The sequence below is a fragment of the Trachemys scripta genome, chromosome 1 (genome assembly GCF_013100865.1).
Source record: "Trachemys scripta elegans isolate TJP31775 chromosome 1, CAS_Tse_1.0, whole genome shotgun sequence".
NCBI lineage: Eukaryota > Metazoa > Chordata > Testudines > Emydidae > Trachemys > Trachemys scripta.
This window is the reverse complement of record NC_048298.1, coordinates 9,232,829-9,252,643: the sequence shown is the minus strand read 5'-3', so window position 1 is coordinate 9,252,643 and position 19,815 is coordinate 9,232,829. Positions and strand designations below refer to the sequence as shown.

The 19,815-nt window shown below is 39.6% G+C and overlaps 1 protein-coding gene across 1 annotated transcript in view; it reads left to right on the top strand.

Moving 5' to 3' along the window:
• The first annotated feature begins 445 nt into the window (after nt 1-445).
• Nucleotides 446-19,815, top strand: part of MKLN1 (muskelin 1) — a 180,155-nt gene continuing 160,785 nt past the window's right edge. The window contains exon 1 of the mRNA XM_034764311.1: nt 446-567. Within this exon, the coding sequence (XP_034620202.1) occupies nt 461-567 (107 nt within the window). The 5' untranslated portion in view covers nt 446-460. The remainder of the gene's footprint in view (nt 568-19,815) is intronic.

Genomic DNA, 19,815 nt, shown 5'->3' with positions numbered 1-19,815 from the left:
TGAAAAATCGGGACAGGGGCTGGAGGGTCATAGGCGAATATATAAGAAAAAGACCCAGAAATCGGGACTGTCCCTATAAAATCAGGACATCTGGTGACCCTAGACTGTGTCTGCAATCCCTGCTCTGGCGGGGGGTCTGTCATGCCTGCCTGTCCGCGAGGTGTGTCCGCTTGTCTCTCTGCAGTAGGGTGACCAGATGTCCCGATTTTATAGGGACAGTCCAGATTTTTGGGTCTTTTTCTTATATAGGCTCCTATTACCCCCCCACCCCAATCCCGATTTTTCACACTTGCTATCTGGTCACCCTACTCTGCAGTGACAGACACACGGACAGGCCGGACCCCGAGTCTCTCGCCGCCCCAACCCCCCAGCCCGGCCCGCTCCCCTCGGGCTCGGGAGGGCGGCGGCCCCTTTAAGAGCGGCGGCCCCTCCCCCCTCCGCTCCTGCTGCTGCTGACAAGATGGCGGCGGCGGCGGCGGGGCCCGCGGGTCCGGCCGGGCCCGAGAGCCGGGTGCTGGGCTACACCCTGCACCGCTGGAGCAGCTTCTCCTCCACCTACCTGCCCGAGTGAGTGGCCGACCGAGCCGCCGCCGGGACCCCGGGGGCCGAGCGCGGCGTCGGTTCCCCGCGCCCGCCGCAGCGCTCTGGGCCTGCGCGGGCCGGCGGGCGAGGCCGGGGGGCAGAGCGGGCTGGCGCGGGCGAGGCCGGGGCGCCAGGGGGGGGCTGGGGACACGTCTCCTGAGAGGGTCCCGGGGCTTGTCCGCAGCCGGGCCCCGGCGCTGATCCGGGGGCAGAGGGGGCCGCTCCCCCCCGCCCGCCCACCCACCCAGCGGCAGCTCTGTGGGGCGGGAGAAGAGAGGCCGGCGGGGGTCTCGGACCTCGGTGCCCGGAGGAAAGATGAGCGGTGGCTGCAGGAAGGGGACACCGGGATCTGTGGGGTGGGGTGGGGTGGGGGGGCAGCTTTAACCCGGGGCAGGGGGTGACCTGATCATGTCTGCGGTGAAACGGGGCCCACCTGACACCACGGGGCAAAACCAGGGACGGTCCTAAACCCTGTGCCCCGTTCCTGCAGCTTCGCTAGTTCCTGCACTCGTCTTCGGGTGGCCTTGTCCTTGTCCTCATTTCCCCTCGCTCGTGCAGCCTCTGCAGTGCTCCCCGGGCAGCTCACCTCCACGCTCTGCCTGGTGTTAGGAGTTCGTGTTTTCTGTTCCTCTGTTTAAGGGGGGTGTGTTTGTGTGTGTAAGTAGGTAAGTAGGCTTTAAGGTTTGATCCAGGCTTGAAGCAAGTAGGTCGACGTTGCATTTTTGCCGTATTCACATAGCATCAGTAATGAACACCGAAGTGGTGAAATCTCGGTGAGTGTGAATCTAGGTCATGCTGCCCACTAGTTATGACCTGTTAAATTCCAATGGCTGTTGACAGTAAAATGAATAAACTTTATAAGTAGCATAAAACTAGTATGACGTGGATTTATTCTTATTGATGTTGACTGTTCAGTTTTGAATTTTCATAGATTTTTAAAGGTGCTATTATGGGTAAACAATCTGACCATCTGCATGAAAACAGGTCATAAATTCGGGTTGAACCAGAGCATATCTTCTAGACTGACATCCAGTCTTGACTTAGACTTCAAGTGATGGAGTTATCTCATCCTCTATCTATTTCCTCTGGTTAATTACCTTTACTCATGTGTTTTTTTTTTTTTTTAAAGTGTTTTACTTAGTTTAATTTTTTTTTTTTTTTTACTTAACCAGATTCAATGGCTGGAAGTTAATGCCTTTGCACATCTGGATTTCTTTAGTGTCAGATATCTTCTCTGTGCATGTACTCCTAATCTGTGACCAACTCATCTCTTCACCTTTCCTTTGATAAGCCATATAGACTAAACTCTCTCTTTGTAAGCCTTGTTTTCCAGAATCATAGTTGCAGTTGTTGGCTTTAAAAAAAAAATTTGAGAAGCATCAGGGTTGATACCAGAACTGGATGAAGTATTCCAGTATTGGTCTCGCCAGTTCTATTTACAAAGGTAAAGACTCACCACTGAATAGTTTTGCTTGCATAGCCAAGCATCCTCTTGGTCCTCTTTGCCGCAGTATCTCATTTGGTGTTCCTGGTTAGAGGCTATCTACCATGCTGATCTAACTTTTTTACAGAGTCTCTGCTCTTCAGGATACAATCTCCCATTCTGTAAATATGACTTGTGTTTGAGGATGTGTGACCTTACATTTAACTGTATTAAAAATAGGGCTGCCAAGTGCAAAAAATTAATCACGATTAATGGTGTGATTAATCCTGCTGGTAAACAGTAATAGAATAACATTTATTTAAATATTTTTGGATGTTTTCTACATTTTTAAATATTAATTTCAATTATAACACAGAATACAAAGTGTACAGTGCTTGCTTTATATTTATTTTTGATTACAAATATTTGCACTGTAAAAAACAAAAGGAATATTTTTCAATTCACCTAATACAAGTACTGTATTGCAATATCTTTATTATGAAAGTTGAACTTACAAATGTAGAATTATGTACAAAAAAGGTATTAAGAAATAAAACAGTGTATAACTTTAGAGCCTACAAGTCCACTCAGTCCTACTTCAGCCAATCGCTCAGACAAACAAGTTTGGTTACAATTTGCAGGAGACAATGCTGCCCGCTTCTTGTTTACAATGTCACCTGAAAGTGAGAACAGGCATTCGCCTGGCACTGTTGTAGCTAGTGTTGCAAGACATTTACGTGCCAGATGTGCTAAAAATTCATATGTCCCTTTTTGCTTCAATCACCATTCCAGAGGACATGCGTCCATGCTAATGATGGGTTCTGCTAGATAACGATCCAAAGCAGAACGGACCAACGCATGTTCATTTTCATCATCTGAGTCAGATGCCACCAACAGAAGGTTGATTTTCTTTTTTTGATGGTTTGGATTCTGTAGTTTCCACATCTGAGTGTTGCTCTTTTAAGACTTCTGAAACCATGTTCCACACCTCATCTCTGATTTTGGATGGCACTTCAGATTCTTAAACCTTGGGTCCAGTGCTGTAGCTATTTTTAGAAATCTCACATTGTAGGCTCTAAAGTTTTACATTGTTTTGTTTTTGAGAGCAGTTACATACAAATATAGATTATTTTTGTTAAGTTACACTTTCATGACAGAGATTGCACTACAGTACTTGAATGAGGTGACTTGAAAAATACTATTTCTTTTGTTTATAATTTTTACAATTTAAATATTTGTAATAAAAAATAAAGTGAGCACGTACACTTTGTATTTTGTGCTGTAAGAAATCAATATACCTGAAAATGTAGAAAAACACCCGAAAATATTTAATACATTTCAGTTGGTAATTCTATTGTATAACAGTGCGATTAATCATTTTTTTGAGTTAACTATGATTAATTGACAGTCCTCATTAAAATGTATGTTTTTGTGTGCCCAGATTACTAGCAATCTGGATTACTCTGTATTGGTGACACGTCCTTACAGTTATTCTCATAACTTTTTTGTTGTATAAAATCATTGCTGTTAAAGTTTGCATATGTTCTTCCAGATCATTGATAAATATTGAATAGTTGGGCTGAGAATGATCTTAGTGGTAATGGATTAAAACCCCCTCACTTGATGATTTCACACTAACTGCTATGTTTGGAGACCTAACAAACCTTATACCAAATGTAAAGGCCAGGAGCAGTCCTTTCCCTGGCTGTAGGCTAAAGTATTCTGCCACTCTTTAAATGGAGAAATGTTAAGTGGAAGCAGCATGAGAAGGAGTATTGAAATGTTGAAAAAAACCTCTGGAAGTGGAGCTGATGCAGTTACAGGATGTACACCATGACACAGTTAAAACTTAGCTTGTTTTAAAAGTAGACAGGACCAGACCAAATGATGGTCCAGAAATGTTGCTTGGGCCCACAGTTAAAACACAGTTCAGTCCTGCCTAAGTTGTAAGTCTGAATTATTTGAACCATAATGGGACATGCTAGGAGACTATGTCCTACTGTGTTATGGATAGAATTAATGTAGACTGCTGGTTTCCCCAAAATGATTAGCCCTGTCACTGGGAGAAGAACCATCCTTACTACAGTTGTGGTGAAGTACACCTCTACCTCGATATAACGCTGTCCTCGGGAGCCAAAAAATCTTACCATGTTATAGGTGAAACCGTGTTATATCGAACTTGCTTTGATCCACCGGAGTGTGCAGCCCCCCCCCCCCCCCCCCGAGCACTGCTTTACTGCGTTATTTCTGAATTCGTGTTATATTGGGTCGCGTTATATCGGGGTAGAGGTGTACTAATGTGGACAGGGTTTCTTCTGTCCATCTCTCATGGACTCTACTAACAAAACCATGGTTTAGACTCACCTTTGGCACTCAGCATGATTTTAAATGTAAAACAAAATTATGAAATGCAAAATCCTTGTCCCTGCTGGCCAGTTAGAGCTCTGCTAGCAACAGCTTTTTGAATGCTAGTAGGGATCTGAATCCATTGTTGACTTAAACTGGTAAGTGAATAAAATGTAGAAGGCTTGGGACTGAAGTTTAATTTTTAAACCGTTAACGTGATTCTAGGTATTCTCCCCGAATATTACACAAATACTTATTGGTAGCATTCAGATAACTTTCTGGTTGCTTTCTGTTAATATGGGGATGGGGCCAAAAGGCTGGAAGTACAGCCAGTACTTGGCAGTCCAGTCACCTGTTTGGCAGTGACAATACGGACAGCTTCTCTAGGGACTGTTTGTTTGTTTGAGGTTGGTGATTGCTAAACTATTAGTTATTGCAGAATCTGAAGTCAGACTCTTTAGGTTTAGTCTCTGTTTATAGAGAACCTTCCAAATATCACCCAAGGAAGTACTCTCTCGAATTTGCAGAAGGATAGCTCCAGCATCTTTTACAGCTGTTCCTGAGTTTCCCAAGCAGTCAAATGAAGTTAACGATGTTCAGAACGCTTTTGCTGTTGCTATTCAGAACTCCATGAGCAGCAGCAAGGGTGTCAGGAATCCAGGAATCATGTCATTGATTCTGTTGGTTCTTGGGAAAGTTATGAGTTGTTGCAAGGAAAATTGAGTCTAGAACAAATTCATACACTCATTGCTGGATCATTCTGTAGGATTTGATAAGGTCCATCATGGAATTCTGCTGTCCTGCCTCAGATGTGGCATAGCGTAGAAAGATAGCATTAAGATGACTTCCGTCTATTTCAACTGGATGAGGCTGCTCCTGGAGAGTTGTGATGGGCACCTGATCCTCCACTTTCTTAGCTCCTGCCTGCCTCCCCAACTTGTTCATCTATATGAACTGCTAGGATAAAGTGTGAAAAAGCATGGACTGAAATACCTGCAAGGTACAAATTGCACTGAGGACCACTAACTCACTTTGCATAAACCACAGAAACAACCATCTGATTGCAGTGACTTTGGTCACTATTGATCTGAGCTGGATTTGTTGAAGATTCTTTTTAAGGGAGTACATCTTGTAGTGTATTAAATATAATATGTGAAAAGAAGGGGACGGGCATTGATACCTTTTAATGTCCCATAAGTGCATTCCACTGGGGCTATCTTCCTAGCACATAGCAGTCTGAACCTCCAAATAGTGCCTAGTTTAGTCATTGTTTTATTGTGCTGGAGTAGCTTGATACTTGCAAGACGAGAAGAAAAACTGGATTTTCCTTCCATCACTTGCTCTGACTCACTGTAGACTGGCATTGCCAAAGAGCGCAGGCTCAGCCCCTGGGAAGAAATGGCTGTCTCATGTTGCTGACAAGTTTGTTGTGACTTTTCCCACCACTAAATATCCCATATTTTTTTCTGTAAAGCGATAAAACTAGGAAATTCCCTTCAGGGTTTTTATTAAGTGAAATAGAAAAGGTATACTGTTTCACTTCATAGGCGTGTATATTCCTCAGACACAAAACATCATACATTGTGCAGAATTGTTTTAATCCTGGGGAATTCTGCACCACTGCACATGCGCAGAATTCATGTCCCCTGCAGATTTTTTTTTTTTTGCTGCAGAAAATATATTCTGCTGGAGAGTTGCTGCAGTTATGCCTTTTGCCCAATAGGGGTTGCGATGGCACCAGAACAGAGGGTACCTGGCTCACCCGCTGTAGCAGGTACTTTTCTGTATTTTTCCCCACACATACCCAACAACCTTCTAGGGTCACTCCTAGGCTCCTTCCCAGCAATTACTTCCTTCTCCCTCAGTTCCTCCTTTACCCCTGACTCCCCCAAGACTTTGCACTGCATTTGTGGGGAATACGTTTCTGTATTGTAATTTAAATGAATTATTACTCAAAGTTCTGTATTAATATGCTTAGTAAGGAATCTATTTGTCAAAAAACATTTCCTGAATCTTTGTTGTTGTCTGTATTGTTAGACATGTTTGCTGACAGATATTTTGAAATAAATTACCAAAATAATTGAAACTGGCATGATTATATTGTGTTGCTTTGACAAATAAAATATGAAGAATTTTTAATTTTTTGGTGCAGAATTCCCCCCAGGAGTAAACTAGTGTCTACCATTCTTGTATTTACCCTTAGATATGGATAAACTTGCTTTTTCACAATCTAACCTATTAAAAAGTTTTGATCAGAACAGTCAGAGTGCTAAGAATGTGGTTGGTTGATTCTGAGCTGGCTGGAGTGGCATTCCGTTTTCTTTTTTTGAAAACTGGTAACATTCTGAATTCAGCTGTCCTGTGTTTTGAGATTATATTTCCACAGTTGTTTAGAAAAACTGATGTGACAAGCTTCTTCATAAACTTAGAGTCGAAATTTGTATCTTAATTTTAAATGGTAGGAAGAGGAACTCCCTTATGTTCCTTTAGTCACAAATCAGCTTTTTCTTCCTGTTCTAGACTCAGCCTTTGATTTGTGATCAGTGAAGACTAAGTATGAAAAGTTCCTGAAGCTTGTTTTTGGACTTTCCTTAAGTAGTTCCAGTTCTTTATTAATTAGGTGAAAGCAGATTTCCATTTGGACTGCAACAGTAGTGTCATCAGATTGCAGTCTGTCAGGTCCCTCTGAAAATGCCTTTGTTGGCTTTTACAGTAGAACTCAGTTACGAACACCTCTGGAATTGAGGTGGTTCGAAACTCTGAAATGTTCTTAACAAAATGTTCTGGGTGTTTTTTCAAAAATTATACAGCTGAACATTGACTGGATATAGCTTTGAAACTTTACTATGTTGAAGAAAAAAGCTGCTTTTAACCATCTTAATTTAAATGAAACAAGCACAGAAACGGTTTCCTTACCTTATCAAATCTTTTTTTAAATCTTTTCCTTTATATTTTTAGTAGTTTACATTTAACACAGTACTGTATTTACATTTTTTGGGTTTTTTTTTTCTGTTTTTTGTGTGTGTCGCTGCTGCCTGCTTGCATACTTCCAATTCCAAATTAGGTGTGTGGTTGACAGGTCAGTTCGTAACTCTGAGATTCTACTGTATATGTTTAGTGCTGTTGTTGTGTGGAGTCCATTAGGTAAAAAGCATGCTGTATTTTGATCAGTCATCCTTGTACACAGTGCAAATGTCAACATATTTAATGACAGTTGGATGCAGATGTAGAGAAACAATTTTCCTGAGTGTCTCAGTCTCTGCATTTCATCCGTCCATCTGCCCTCTTTCAGTCTATTATGCTGCTAATGGCAATTTTGGAAGAATGTTTGAACTACCACATTGTGCTTTAGATTGCTTTAGGTCTTAATACTTTCTCAGTGAGCTGAAGTGTGCTCTCCATTCATATGTCAGAAGTTTAGATGGTTGTACCTAAATTTTCATCCTTATTTCATTTTTGTTTTCAGAGTAAATGAGACCGTATCATGCTTTTATCTGCATTCTTGGATGGCATCTTCAGCAACTTGTATGCAAATAAGGTTTTCCTTTGAATGTATAGAATCCCTTCTATTAAATAGGAACACATTTTTTCCCTTTAGAGATTGTATAGTACTTACTGGGTCAATTCTCAATTTCAACAAGTGATATGCTTTGTGTACCTGATTCTTTTATTCCTCAGTTCTTTCCCTAGCTTTTCTGTTGCTGTATCTAGTAGTGAACCAGCAAGTTTAAATCAGTCTGGAAGAGTATATATAGGGCAGAGTGCTTGAACAATGTAAAGAAATGGATTTTTCTAAAAGTTATAAAAGAAAGTTGCAACTTGAAGTTCAAGTCTGTCTTTTTTTTAATGGAATAATCACTGATTAATCTTCACTGTACTTTTGGGTGTTGAAGATGAACAGAGACCACTCCTGAATTCAGTTGACATGGAATTATTGCTCCTGGAAACTTGGAATCAGACACATTTTTTTAAATCATCCTGGCAATATTTTGATAGTGGCATATCCCTTGCTGGGTCATCAAAAACTCTGTCTTCTGGTCTTCTATGTCAGTAGACAAGTTTCCTTCAATAATGAAATTGACCTTGAGTTATCCAAAGCAACTGATTATTTTTTTTACTTGATATGAGCACAAACTTCTTCCATCTTATTACTTAACAGCTTTTGTCAACATTTACATTTTACTTTAGAAAACGTATCTGTTTTTATTTCTTTAGTTTATTCAATTGATTGTTTCCAACTTCTTCCTTTTGATTTTGAACACAGAGTCCGATAAATACACACACTATTTGATAGTATTTGTTAATCCCTATGCACTAATGTTAATCCCTGCTTTCAGTATTGATCGGCTTTAACATTTATTGTTGGAATCAGAAACAACCATAGAATGAATTCTGACACTGACTAGTGCAAAATAAGATGGGCTAGTCAGCTTTATCACATTATCAGATGCACAACCCACCTTGAAGTTGTTCCTAGATTCTACCAAACCGTGTGCTTTTAATAGTTCAGGACTTTACCTTCTTCCTCCTTTTCAGTACCAAACGAAAAGTGATTCTGCCCATTAATCATGCCCTGCTCTTTCTTCAGTGACTCCACCCATTTCCCTTCCCCACTAGACAGTTCTAGAACTTGATTTATTGTTTCCTAGTAGTCATATAAATATCCCATGTGTTTTAATAACTTCCATTTTAGACTTGGTAAAGTTCTCAGTCACAGCTGGAACCTGATGTTTATAGCATCAAAAACATTTTAAAGATGATCTTTACATGAATACTTCAGGGTAATCTAGGAACTGAAAAAATTAAAGAGGTCCCATCCATGGAATAACTAATTAAAAGCACTGAAGAGTCTGGGAGGTTCACAAAGCTGCAAGCAGCTTCATTATCAGTTGGCCCATGCCTTTGATAGAAAGGGATGTTATGGAGTAGGCAGATTCTTCAAAGTGTTCGCCTTTTCCTAACATCAGCCTTATGTGGGTTCACTTTAACCTGGGTGGTGGGTCTTCTCAAGGCATTGGGAAGTCTAGGAGATAGTGCTGCTTAAATCTGATTTGAAGGATGTGTTGAGCTGAGTATCGTCTTCATATTGCTGACATTTTAGTCTGTAGGGTCTTGCCAGATTCCAAAGTGTTACAGTTTCTGCAATGAGATGAGGGACAGAATAGAGCTTTGCTGGACTTCGTAGATGAATGCTCTGGGAGTGTTGGAACAGTTCCCCATCACATCTGTCTGGGTTGGTCTGAGAGAAGATTCTGACAGTTTTAGGATGAACTTTTATAGTTTCTTGAAGGGAGAGAGAAGAATGTGGTGGTCATCAATGCCACATATAGGCCCAGTAGGTTAAGTATGCATTTCTGTGGACAGGAGGATATCCACAAGGGCAACAAGTAATGTGTCTATGCCATGTCTTGGCCTGAACCCTGACTGAGATGGCTCCAAGGCTGTGGAGGATGTTAAGTGGGTCTGGAGATGATTCTAAGCAAGCTAATCAAGAAGATGGCATAGGAAGGTGAGGCTTAACATGAGGTAGTAATTAGCCAAGGTCACCTGTGCAGAGTACTAATTTCTTTAGGATTAGTTGGAATACAGTTGCTTTAGGGTGTGAGGTAGCATTTTCTTTTTAAAGGAAATATTTACAGTCTTTTTTTGGGGGGTCCCAGAAGATCTTTCACTAGCCAGGAGGAACTGAGATCAATCACATATGGTAGACTTGATTGTTGTTAGCGCTTGTGCTATTTAAGTCTGTAAGCCTGAGAGAATTGGATGTGCTGGTGTTTATTTTAATTAATCTGAATAAGGACTATGTGGGATGCAGAACCCGAGTGCCTTCTCCTATTTCTGAGCAAGTGGGACATGTGTCCCAGTGGCTCTGGGAATTGGCCTATAGAAGGCGCAGATTCTCCCTGTGAATAGGTAAATGGCGGCAGCAGCAGCAGTTATAGCAGTAATATCTCAGGAACCCTATTGTGAACATCTTACTTTGCTTTAACAGGGATGCGAATCTCTTAAGGCAGATGGCAGTGGGTGGACCTTGAGAAGTGAATGGCCTGCAGAAAAAGAGGGTCACCAGAGGAACTGTATTTTTGTATAAATTTTAAAAAGTAATAGATGTGTTGATGCAAATGTAAATATTTACCAAGTATTAACATAGGTGAAGGCTGAAATTAAAAAAACTGAAATGGGGAGGGGTTTTAGGAAAATATCCCTCTCAATACTCTTAATTGAATCAGCTTAGATAGTGCACAATTTGATGTTCCATTTAATTGTGTGGCTGTATCACCGTTAGCTTTGTATTTGGGGTATACTGACTTCAAATCAATACACATACAATACTTTTGAAAACAAATTTTTAACTGTTCTCTAACAGTCTTTACCTATTTGTATTAAAAGTATAAGCTAACTCCTTGAAAGGTTGTAATACCTTCTGGTAACATATACCTGCTTTCTTTGATCAGTGTTTTACTAAATTACAGTTCTTCAGAGATTTCATTGTTAAGTAATATAAATTAGCAAGAGCTGTATTTCTTCTTTATTAGATCTTTATCTTTAAACTTCCTTTGCTAAGCAACGAACAAAAATGAGTTGGAAGACTGTTCTCTTCCCCCCTGCATTTTCTACATCCAGTTGGTTTCTCAGATTAGGATGAAGTAGTCCAGATTTAGAAAATGAAATTTCAACACCTTTAGAACAGACTCCTCCTGGAAAATAAGCAAGGTTGTCACTTCTATTAACTCATGACCAATGTGGCTGGCCAGTGATTTCTACTTTTTAGTTATGACGACCTGATAGTGTGTCAATCTTGGTTGTCATCCTTCATGTCAGTAACCCACTTCTCAGAATGCTATTTTATTGTTGCTGTCAATCCCCTATCTTTTTGGTCTTTTTACATGCATGTGATCCTCTCCGAACACTAGTGAATGATACTGGAAGCTCTTAAAAATATCCCCAGATAGGATCTCTTTAAACCCAGAGACATGGTAGGTTCCCTCCAAAGTGATGGGTACTACAATGTACACTCTAGTTTAATCACAATTTATTAGGCTTGTTCCAGGAATCACTGTAGTGATATTCTATGTCCTGTGTCATACAGGAGGCCAGAATATGTGGGTCCCTTCTGGTGTTAAAATCTGTTAATTATTGATATAATACTGTTAAAACTAGTCATTTCTGCACAATTTACATAAAAAGTAACTGTATTCAAATTAAATATTCTTGATTGTTCTCCAGTTGAAAAAGTATTATCAAAGTGTGTTTCTACAAATGGAAACAGAGTTACTGAGACTTTAAAGACTAGTAGTCATTCTGTAGTCCAGCTATAAAATTCCTTTATCCATTCTGTCCAAGTTGAGAACCTAAGTGCTTACAGGTTCAGAGCCCTAGATTGAGGCTCATTGAGGCAGGGACGTTCTGCGTTTATACATCACCTAGTGCAGTGGGACCACAATCCCTATTAGGGCTTTTTTTTATGCTGTTGTAAAATAAATTAGCAATATTCTTTAGGATATTAAAGATTAGAAATGTGTGAAGAACCTCAGGGGATCTAGCAAAGCTAACTGAATGACGACGTTATGGCAAAGGAAAATCCATTCTAATTAAAGGCCAGGTCAACATGGGGAGGAATAATTTGAATAAGCTGTAAACATCACTACGTTCCAAACTAACTGTAACCACACAGGAAAGACTTGGGTATCATTGTATTCAGCTCAATAAAAACAGCTGCTCCATGCTTAGCAATGGTCAAAAAAAGCAAACTAAGTTCAGATGTATAAAGTACGGAATAAAAAAAAAATTGTCATTATTTAAATTGAAGGTAGCCCTCACCAGGAATGCTGTGTTCAATTCTGGTTACCCCATCTAAAGAGAATATAAATAGATGTGGTCCAAGGAAAGGCCACAAAAATGGTTATGTAACTGAGTCTTTTGTATGAGGAGAGATTGAAATATTAGGACTGTTTAAAGAGGGGGTGACTAAAGGGGACATGATAGAAGTATACGCAATTAATCAGGGATTCAGAGAAGGTAAGTTAATTGTGCTTACTTATCTTTCCCAATAATGGATGAACAAGGGGACAGCCAATGAAATTGAAAAGTGGAAACCTTAAAACTGATAAAAGTAAATACGATTGTATGCAATAAACAATTAACCTCCGGCAGTCATGGCTGCTGTATATTGAGGAAGAGCTTTGCGGGATTAAAAAAATGCTCCATTTCTGGATAATGAGGACATATACAGTTACTTTATTAGAGTCAAAAGCCTACACTTCAGTGACCAGATCAGAAAGAATCTTTCCAACTGGCAATGGGATTCTTGCTTTTTTCCCCCCTCTGAAGTATGTGGTCCAGGCTGCTGTTGGAAACAAGTTACTGATCCAGTTAATACATTGATCTGATCCAATATGGTGGGCCCAATGATTCTGTTAGTCTGATAATCAGCCTTTTCTGGGGTTAAATTTTTATTGGAACACTTTATAAGAAAAAGATGGCTGCTTTTCTTACTGGGTAACAACACCAACTGATTTAGGGACCAAATTAGCCCTATGGGTTCAAAACCTGCAGCGTTTATGAAGAATTTCCAGCTCCTGGTTAATTATGGTCTCCTCTTTTTCACATGTAATACTTGAAAATGTTTTCCTCTTACTTATTACACAGATATTCTTACACTACTTTATTGTACTCTGCAAAGTTTAAAGTTGCTGGATTACATTTTGCCTGAATAATGATTTTCTATTGACTAGCTGCGGGGGGGAGAGACTTCTCAAGCTGTTTATTAGGGCAGATTTCAAAGCACAAAAACGCTTGTCTTCAGGTAAAAACAAGAAGGGTGGAACAAAACCTTACTATGTGGCAGAATTTTCCAAAGTACACTTTGAAGAGAACCTGGTATGAAATTTAATTTCTAGGGTGAATTTTTTGAATTCAAAATCCAATTGAACAAAGTAAAACACAACCACAGAGCGAGGTCATGTTTTCACAGAACTTCCTCAGGTGGAAATGCACTTTATTCAGAATTAGTTTGCACGTTTTAGCACATTGGGGAATTAAATTTGACTTCACTGTACTTAGAATTTCACTGTATCAGTTTCTGTAAATGAGTTTTACTGTACTTGTTTATTTCTGAATGCTTTATAGGCAAGTCTTGAGCATGCAGTGTATTTGGGAGAGTTAAGAGCGAAGCTATAAGTCTGGTACATGTTAACAGGTGTGGTTATGGCAGAGAGATTGTGTATAAGTGAACATCTCTTAAATCAGATTTATGAAAGCAGGAATTCACCTTCCTATGTAGTGAAATGCTTGTGTAAGAGCAATGCTACAGTATTGCAGAATCACCACTGAATGTCTTAATTCTTTCTTAGCTTTCATTAAAAGTTTACTTTATGGATATTTTTGTTTGACAGTTGCCCAACTTCTTTGGAGATCTTGCAAAATTCTGCAAAGAATAACTGGAGATTCACACAGATGTACATTGTCTATTGCATTACTCTGGTTTTCTGGCAATACCAAAAGATAGAGCTTATGTCAAAAAAGACTCTAGAGGCCTAATTCTCCTTTCTTGCTGGTGTAAATTAGGAGCAACTCCATTTGGTGTAAGTCAGGAATAACATTAGTTATCCCTTTGTCTAACTTGATGCTGTGTTCATCTTTATTCTGAAGGTGACACAGAAAAATGTAAATCTCATTAATCAGATTAATTCTTTTAAAAATAAAACACAAGTCTTGTAAATAGGCTTAATAGTGCATCCCAGCTTTGAAGCTACATAAATTATAGTAAATTTATTTGGGTTCATGAAAAGAAAGAATTGGTGAGGAATTAACTCTGAAGGTGCTCTTGGAAACCTCTTAGCTGTAATGCAAAATGTGAGCACAAGCTCTACTATTCTGAACAGCAAGTTTATGAAAAACATTGTAGCAGTACAAGCCACCTATTTGTTTTGGTTCAGATCCTTAAGAAATTAGAAATGGGTCTATAAAATTCCCTGTAAAGCTAAACTTGGTTCTTTCATTAAGAAAGAACTGCATAATTGGGTCACAACACAAGTTTTAAAAGGTACCGAAACTTACGGTATTTGTTTTATAAGAGGCAGTCTGTATGCAATTCTTGATTGAAGTTGCTGTAGCAGCAAATACTGTGCTAGCTTTGTTTTGTTAAATGTTGGCACTAGCAACTTACGGTGAGTGCTGCCGTTTCATGGAACTCTTGAGAAGTATATTTGAACTAAATTTCGTAGTCAGCAATTATTCTGCTTGTATTTTTCCATTAATTAAAATATGGATTTTTTTACCTTGGAGTTAATCTAACCCTTTTTTTACCATCAGTTAGTTGCTGAGGAAATGGTTAAAGCTCTCATATTACAAACATTTATGAACAAAATCAGAACACTCTTACCATATATCCTGGATGATTGAGGGGCAAGGCTGGGAGGGTGGCAGGGTAGATTTACGTCGTGCTTCCCAATTGGATTTTGGGTTGGTGGAGAGGAGAAATAGGAGCAGTGGATTAATGAAGAAATGTATGTGATCGTCCTTTTGTGCCAATGTTTTGGGGGCATCAGTTAATTCTTTGCTCCGCTAGTAGATTTGCTGATGTAGATTTTTCTCATTTTGGGGGACTGTGGAAAGATACTTTCAATAGATTAATAGATTTTTAAGGTCAGAAGGAACTGTTTGTGAAAGTCTAGTTTGACTCCCTCATAACACATGCCGTAGGATTTCCTTGTGTCAGTTCCTGCCTCGAGTCCAGTAGCTGTGCTTGAACTAAAGAATAGCTTTTAGTAAAACATCCAATCTTGATTTTTAAAAATTGCCAGTGATGGAGAATCCACCGCAATCCTTGGTAAGTTGTTCCAGTAGTTAATTCCCCTCAGTGATAAATTCAGACTAGAAATACGGCCCAAGCTTTTATCTGGCTTCATCTTCCAGTCATATAATAAGAACGGCTATACTGGGTCAGACCAAAGGTTCATCTAGCCCAGTGTCCTGTCTTCTGATAGTGGCCAATGCCAGGTGCCCCAGAGGGAATGAACAGAACAAGTGGTAATTCATCCCCTGTCGTCCGTTCCCAGCTTCTGACAAACAGAGGCTAGGGACACCACCCCTGCCCATCCTGGCTAATAGCCATTGATGGGCCTATCCTCCATGAACTTATCTAGTTCTTTTTGAACCCTGTTATGTTGCTATACCCTTTGTCTGCTAGGTTGAACAGCTCTATCATCAAATTTCTGTTTCCCATGTAGATATTTATAGACTGATCAAGTCGCCCTTTTTCTTAATTAGCTATATTGAGCTCTTTGAGTTTCACTATAAGGCATGTTTGCTAATCCTTTAATCATTTTTGTGGCTCTTCTCTGAACCCTCTCCAATTTGTCAATATTCTTCTTGAGGATAGAATTAGTGATGCCTCTGCAAGCCAAATGCAACCTATTTTTGACGGTGAATAGTCTATGGCTACATATTCCCTGCGAAAAAAGTTAGTTATCTTAAGGGGGGGAAAATTCACATTAACTGTCCTGCTGTAAAATCCTGGTGGAGACAAGGCACTGTCATTTTTACTCCAAAGTCAACCATGGGTGGGGTTTCCCTTAGCCACCACATGGTAAAAACTAAACGGTGCCTCATCTCCATTATGATTTTGTAGTGGAATAGGTAATGTGCGTCTGCTATCCGGTGGTAAAAATGCTCCCTTTTTGTCTGTAAAAACAAAGTTTGTATGGTAAAGAATTCCCTTAGTATGTTCACTTTATTCATCTTCACCTGTAGCAGCTTGGGTAAGTACTATGCTGTATTCTTCAGAGTATAGTCTAGCTGCCGCTGCTGTGACAAATCTTTGATCCTGCTTTGCCCATTCCAATTCCTACAGCATTAAGAAATTTGCAGGTCATATAATGTACTCACAGGAATGCTCAAGAAAATGCAAACTTCTGTAGGTTGCAAAGTTGACAAAAATTGGTCCTATTTTCTGAATTTATGAAAGTGTGATGGGATAAGCTGTCAGGTTGAATGCTGAATGAAGACTACTTGAGGGATAAGTGACTACTAAGATGCAAGAGTTCGATTTGGGACTTTTTTTTTTTTAGCTTTGGTTTGGTCTACACTAGAAAATTAGGTCGGTTTAACTACGTTGGTCAGGAGTGTGAAAAATCCACATCCCTGAGCAGTGTTTTAAACCAGCCTAACTCCCCATGTAGATAGCCTAGAGTGACAGAAGAACTCTTCAGTTGATCTAGCTCCGCCTCTTGGGGAGGTGCTTTACCTACCCTGATGGGAGAGACTTTCCAGTCAGTGTAGGTAGTGTCTACACTGAAGTGCTACAGTGGCACAGCTGTGCCACTCTAGTATTTTAAGTGGAAACCAGCCCTTTAACTAATCGCTTTCCCATATAGAGGGTTAATCTCTAGGCCTGTATGGCTAACTGAATTAATTTCTTGTATTTAAGTATACGTGAAACACAAAATCTCTTGATCTTTAGTTGCTTTTGCCCCATAAAATACAAGCCAACTACTAACTACACAAATAAATTCAGCAGAGTCCTTGAAGCCAAGAAAAGGAAGTGGAGAAGCCACCTCTGCCAGAGATATCAATCTTCAGTGCACAGACTCAATCCACGTCTCTCCCAAACCCGCATCCGAAGAAGTGAGGTTTTTACTCAGGAAAGCTTATGCCCAAATATATCTGTTAGTCTTTAAGGTGCCACCAGACTCTCTGTTGTTTTTGAAAATAAATGGGATTTGCAGCATGTCTTGCAGGTGGACAGATATGGGCTATTTTGGACAAGTTGAAGGGAGAGGAGTGAACTCAGAGTTCAGGGCCACTTCCAGATAGCATGCTGCTAACAGCTTCCTCTCTTTTAAATTGAGGAGGCCTCAGCTTGTGCACGTCTGCTGACCCAACTTTTTGTAATATGGCAGAAGGAGGGATGTGATTTCTCAAATTGGCAGGTCCCATGTTATTAAGGCCATAATTGCAATGCATATTAGCTTGGTTCCTAGCTGTCTGAAACAGCCCTCTCCCTCTGCACTGCTGTGACAGCTCAAGTCATCTGAGGTGCCTGAGCTCCTTGTGCTTGGATTTGCGTGTCTGAGGGTCAAGGACAGGATGTTCTTAGTGGAGTGTCTTCAAGTCTGGAATTTTGTTTCCTTGATGGGCAGAAAGCAAGACCTGCTGTCAGGCTTTTGCCAAAGGAGTGGGGGAGGAGCTGATGTTCAGTTTTCTTGTGTAGTTCTGAAGCATTGTACATGCATCCATAGAACTTTCTTTGTATTTGCATTTTGTAAATAAACATAACTTTAGGGTTAATTGAAACTCAGCTTTGAGTAGTAGAAACAGAAGGGACATTGTGGCTATTAAAAGAAATAGGCAAAAGGGGATAAATGTTGAAATCTAGTGAATGACAGTTAACTTTTGTCAAATTAAAGAAAAAAAACTGGATGATGTGCTAAAGGTGAAGGTCAAAGAGGGAGTCATGTAACAATGAGAGCTGCTGTATCTCTAGAAGCAGAAAAACAAGTTCTTCAAATACATATGGCACGGAGAGCCATAAAATAGTGCTCCAAATGTAGGGAACATACAGATAAGACTCGGACTGGATCCCTGGAGATGACATAGGCAATAATATTCACACATCCCATTGAGAGAAATAGAAACTTAAAGCAGGTCCAAATGATGCCAAGTAAACAGCTCCTAGGGATTAGTAGGAGTGGAATTCAGTTTTTCTGATAGTTGACCAGTCTCAGTAGAAATAATAAAAGTGCATAATATTATGAGCAGATATGGTTCACCTAAGAAATGTACTTTGAACAAAAGCCCAGTTTGGGGCCACAGAAAGTCTTAAATTTGTTGAGAGTTTTGGGATAGCACCACAGATACCAGTTACCAAATTAAATCACTTCTGATTAATCCGTGACTATGTCAGCTTTGTCATTGGGTTATGTTAATTATTTTTGACTTTTAAGAGAAACTTACTAGTAAGGTGCGTTATTTCTATGATCCAAAGAACTTTAAAAATTAAAAAGTTAGTGGTTCAGATATGTATTTAAAAAACCCCTTTTGTTAGAAGTTTTGCTTATTAAATCTTTTTTTGGTAACCATCTAAAATAAATTGCCATTTATTTATCTGTTGCTATCAAATACTCAAAGCTAGATATTACCATTTGAGGATTTACAGGATTCAGTAATCATTCAGATGCTGAAGGTAACTAAATTCTCAACGTGTTTTGAATATTCTCCCATAGCCAACTATAGAAAATTATCTTAAAAAAACCCCAAACAAACTTTGTGCAGCCTATTACTGTAGGAGAATTTATTTTTAAAAATTGATTGGAAATCTAAAACAGGTTCATGTGAATCTGGAGCTACTGCTTTTATGGATATCAGCCTCAAATGACAAATTTTAAACAGTAACTGTTTGAATCTATTAGTCTGTTTTCTGTTAAACTTTAACAGCCACCTGTAAGTGCTAACTTACGCAAATACACTTGTTTTACCTTGTACTTCCCCAAATGCCATTTGCCTATTCATCTGTTGCTTTTTGTCAAAGTAAATTGTGAGCTCTCTGAGGCAGGGATTTGTTTGTAACTGTCCTATACAGTAGGGAGCCATAATCCTTAATTAGAATCATTGGGTCCTACCACAAATGAAGTAACTATTAAATTAGTGAAATGATTATGAAAAACTGGGCATAGATTTGCACTATTGCAGCATTTTTAAGCCAATTTTCCTTACGTGCCAGGAATTCCTAAACTCTATGAAAAATGTCAGATTAGAAAATAACAGAAGGTCCTGTGGCACCTTTAAGACTAACAGAAGTATTGGGAGCATAAGCTTTCGTGGGTAGGAACCTCACTTCTTCAGCATCTGAAGAAGTGAGGTTCTTACCCACGAAAGCTTATGCTCCCAATACTTCTGATAGTCTTAAAGGTGCCTCAGGACCCTCTGTTGCTTTTTACAGATTCAGACTACCACGGCTACCCTCTGAGATTAGAAAATGTTGTCCTACATAAAGGATTCTTGAGTAAAGAGGAATATAGCAAAAAAAACCAAAACCTGCCTTTTTTTTTTATATTAAAAAAAAAAAAAATCATGCTGGAATCTTATGCAACATCACCAATATGGCAGTCAAACAATCCAGTGTTTCACCAGCTTGTTCCCTAGATGCTGAGGTGTTTAACCATGTAGAGTCAGACTATCTATCTGTGTAATACTTTGAAATTGGTTTGGGATTTGGCACTACCTTTATAACCACTGTATCACTGTTGGCTAGGAATCTGCCAGCAAGAATTTTAATTAGTGCTATCTTCTTCCCAATTACTTTCCCCATGTATGGAAACCAGACAATTACCACAACTTCTGCACCTCCTTGAGTTAATGAGTTGATTCTTTTGTCGGTTGCTACTAAATGTGATTTGACTAGGCCTCTCAATGTGGATATATTCAGATTACACTTGCATTTCATACAGTATATGTGCGTGCAC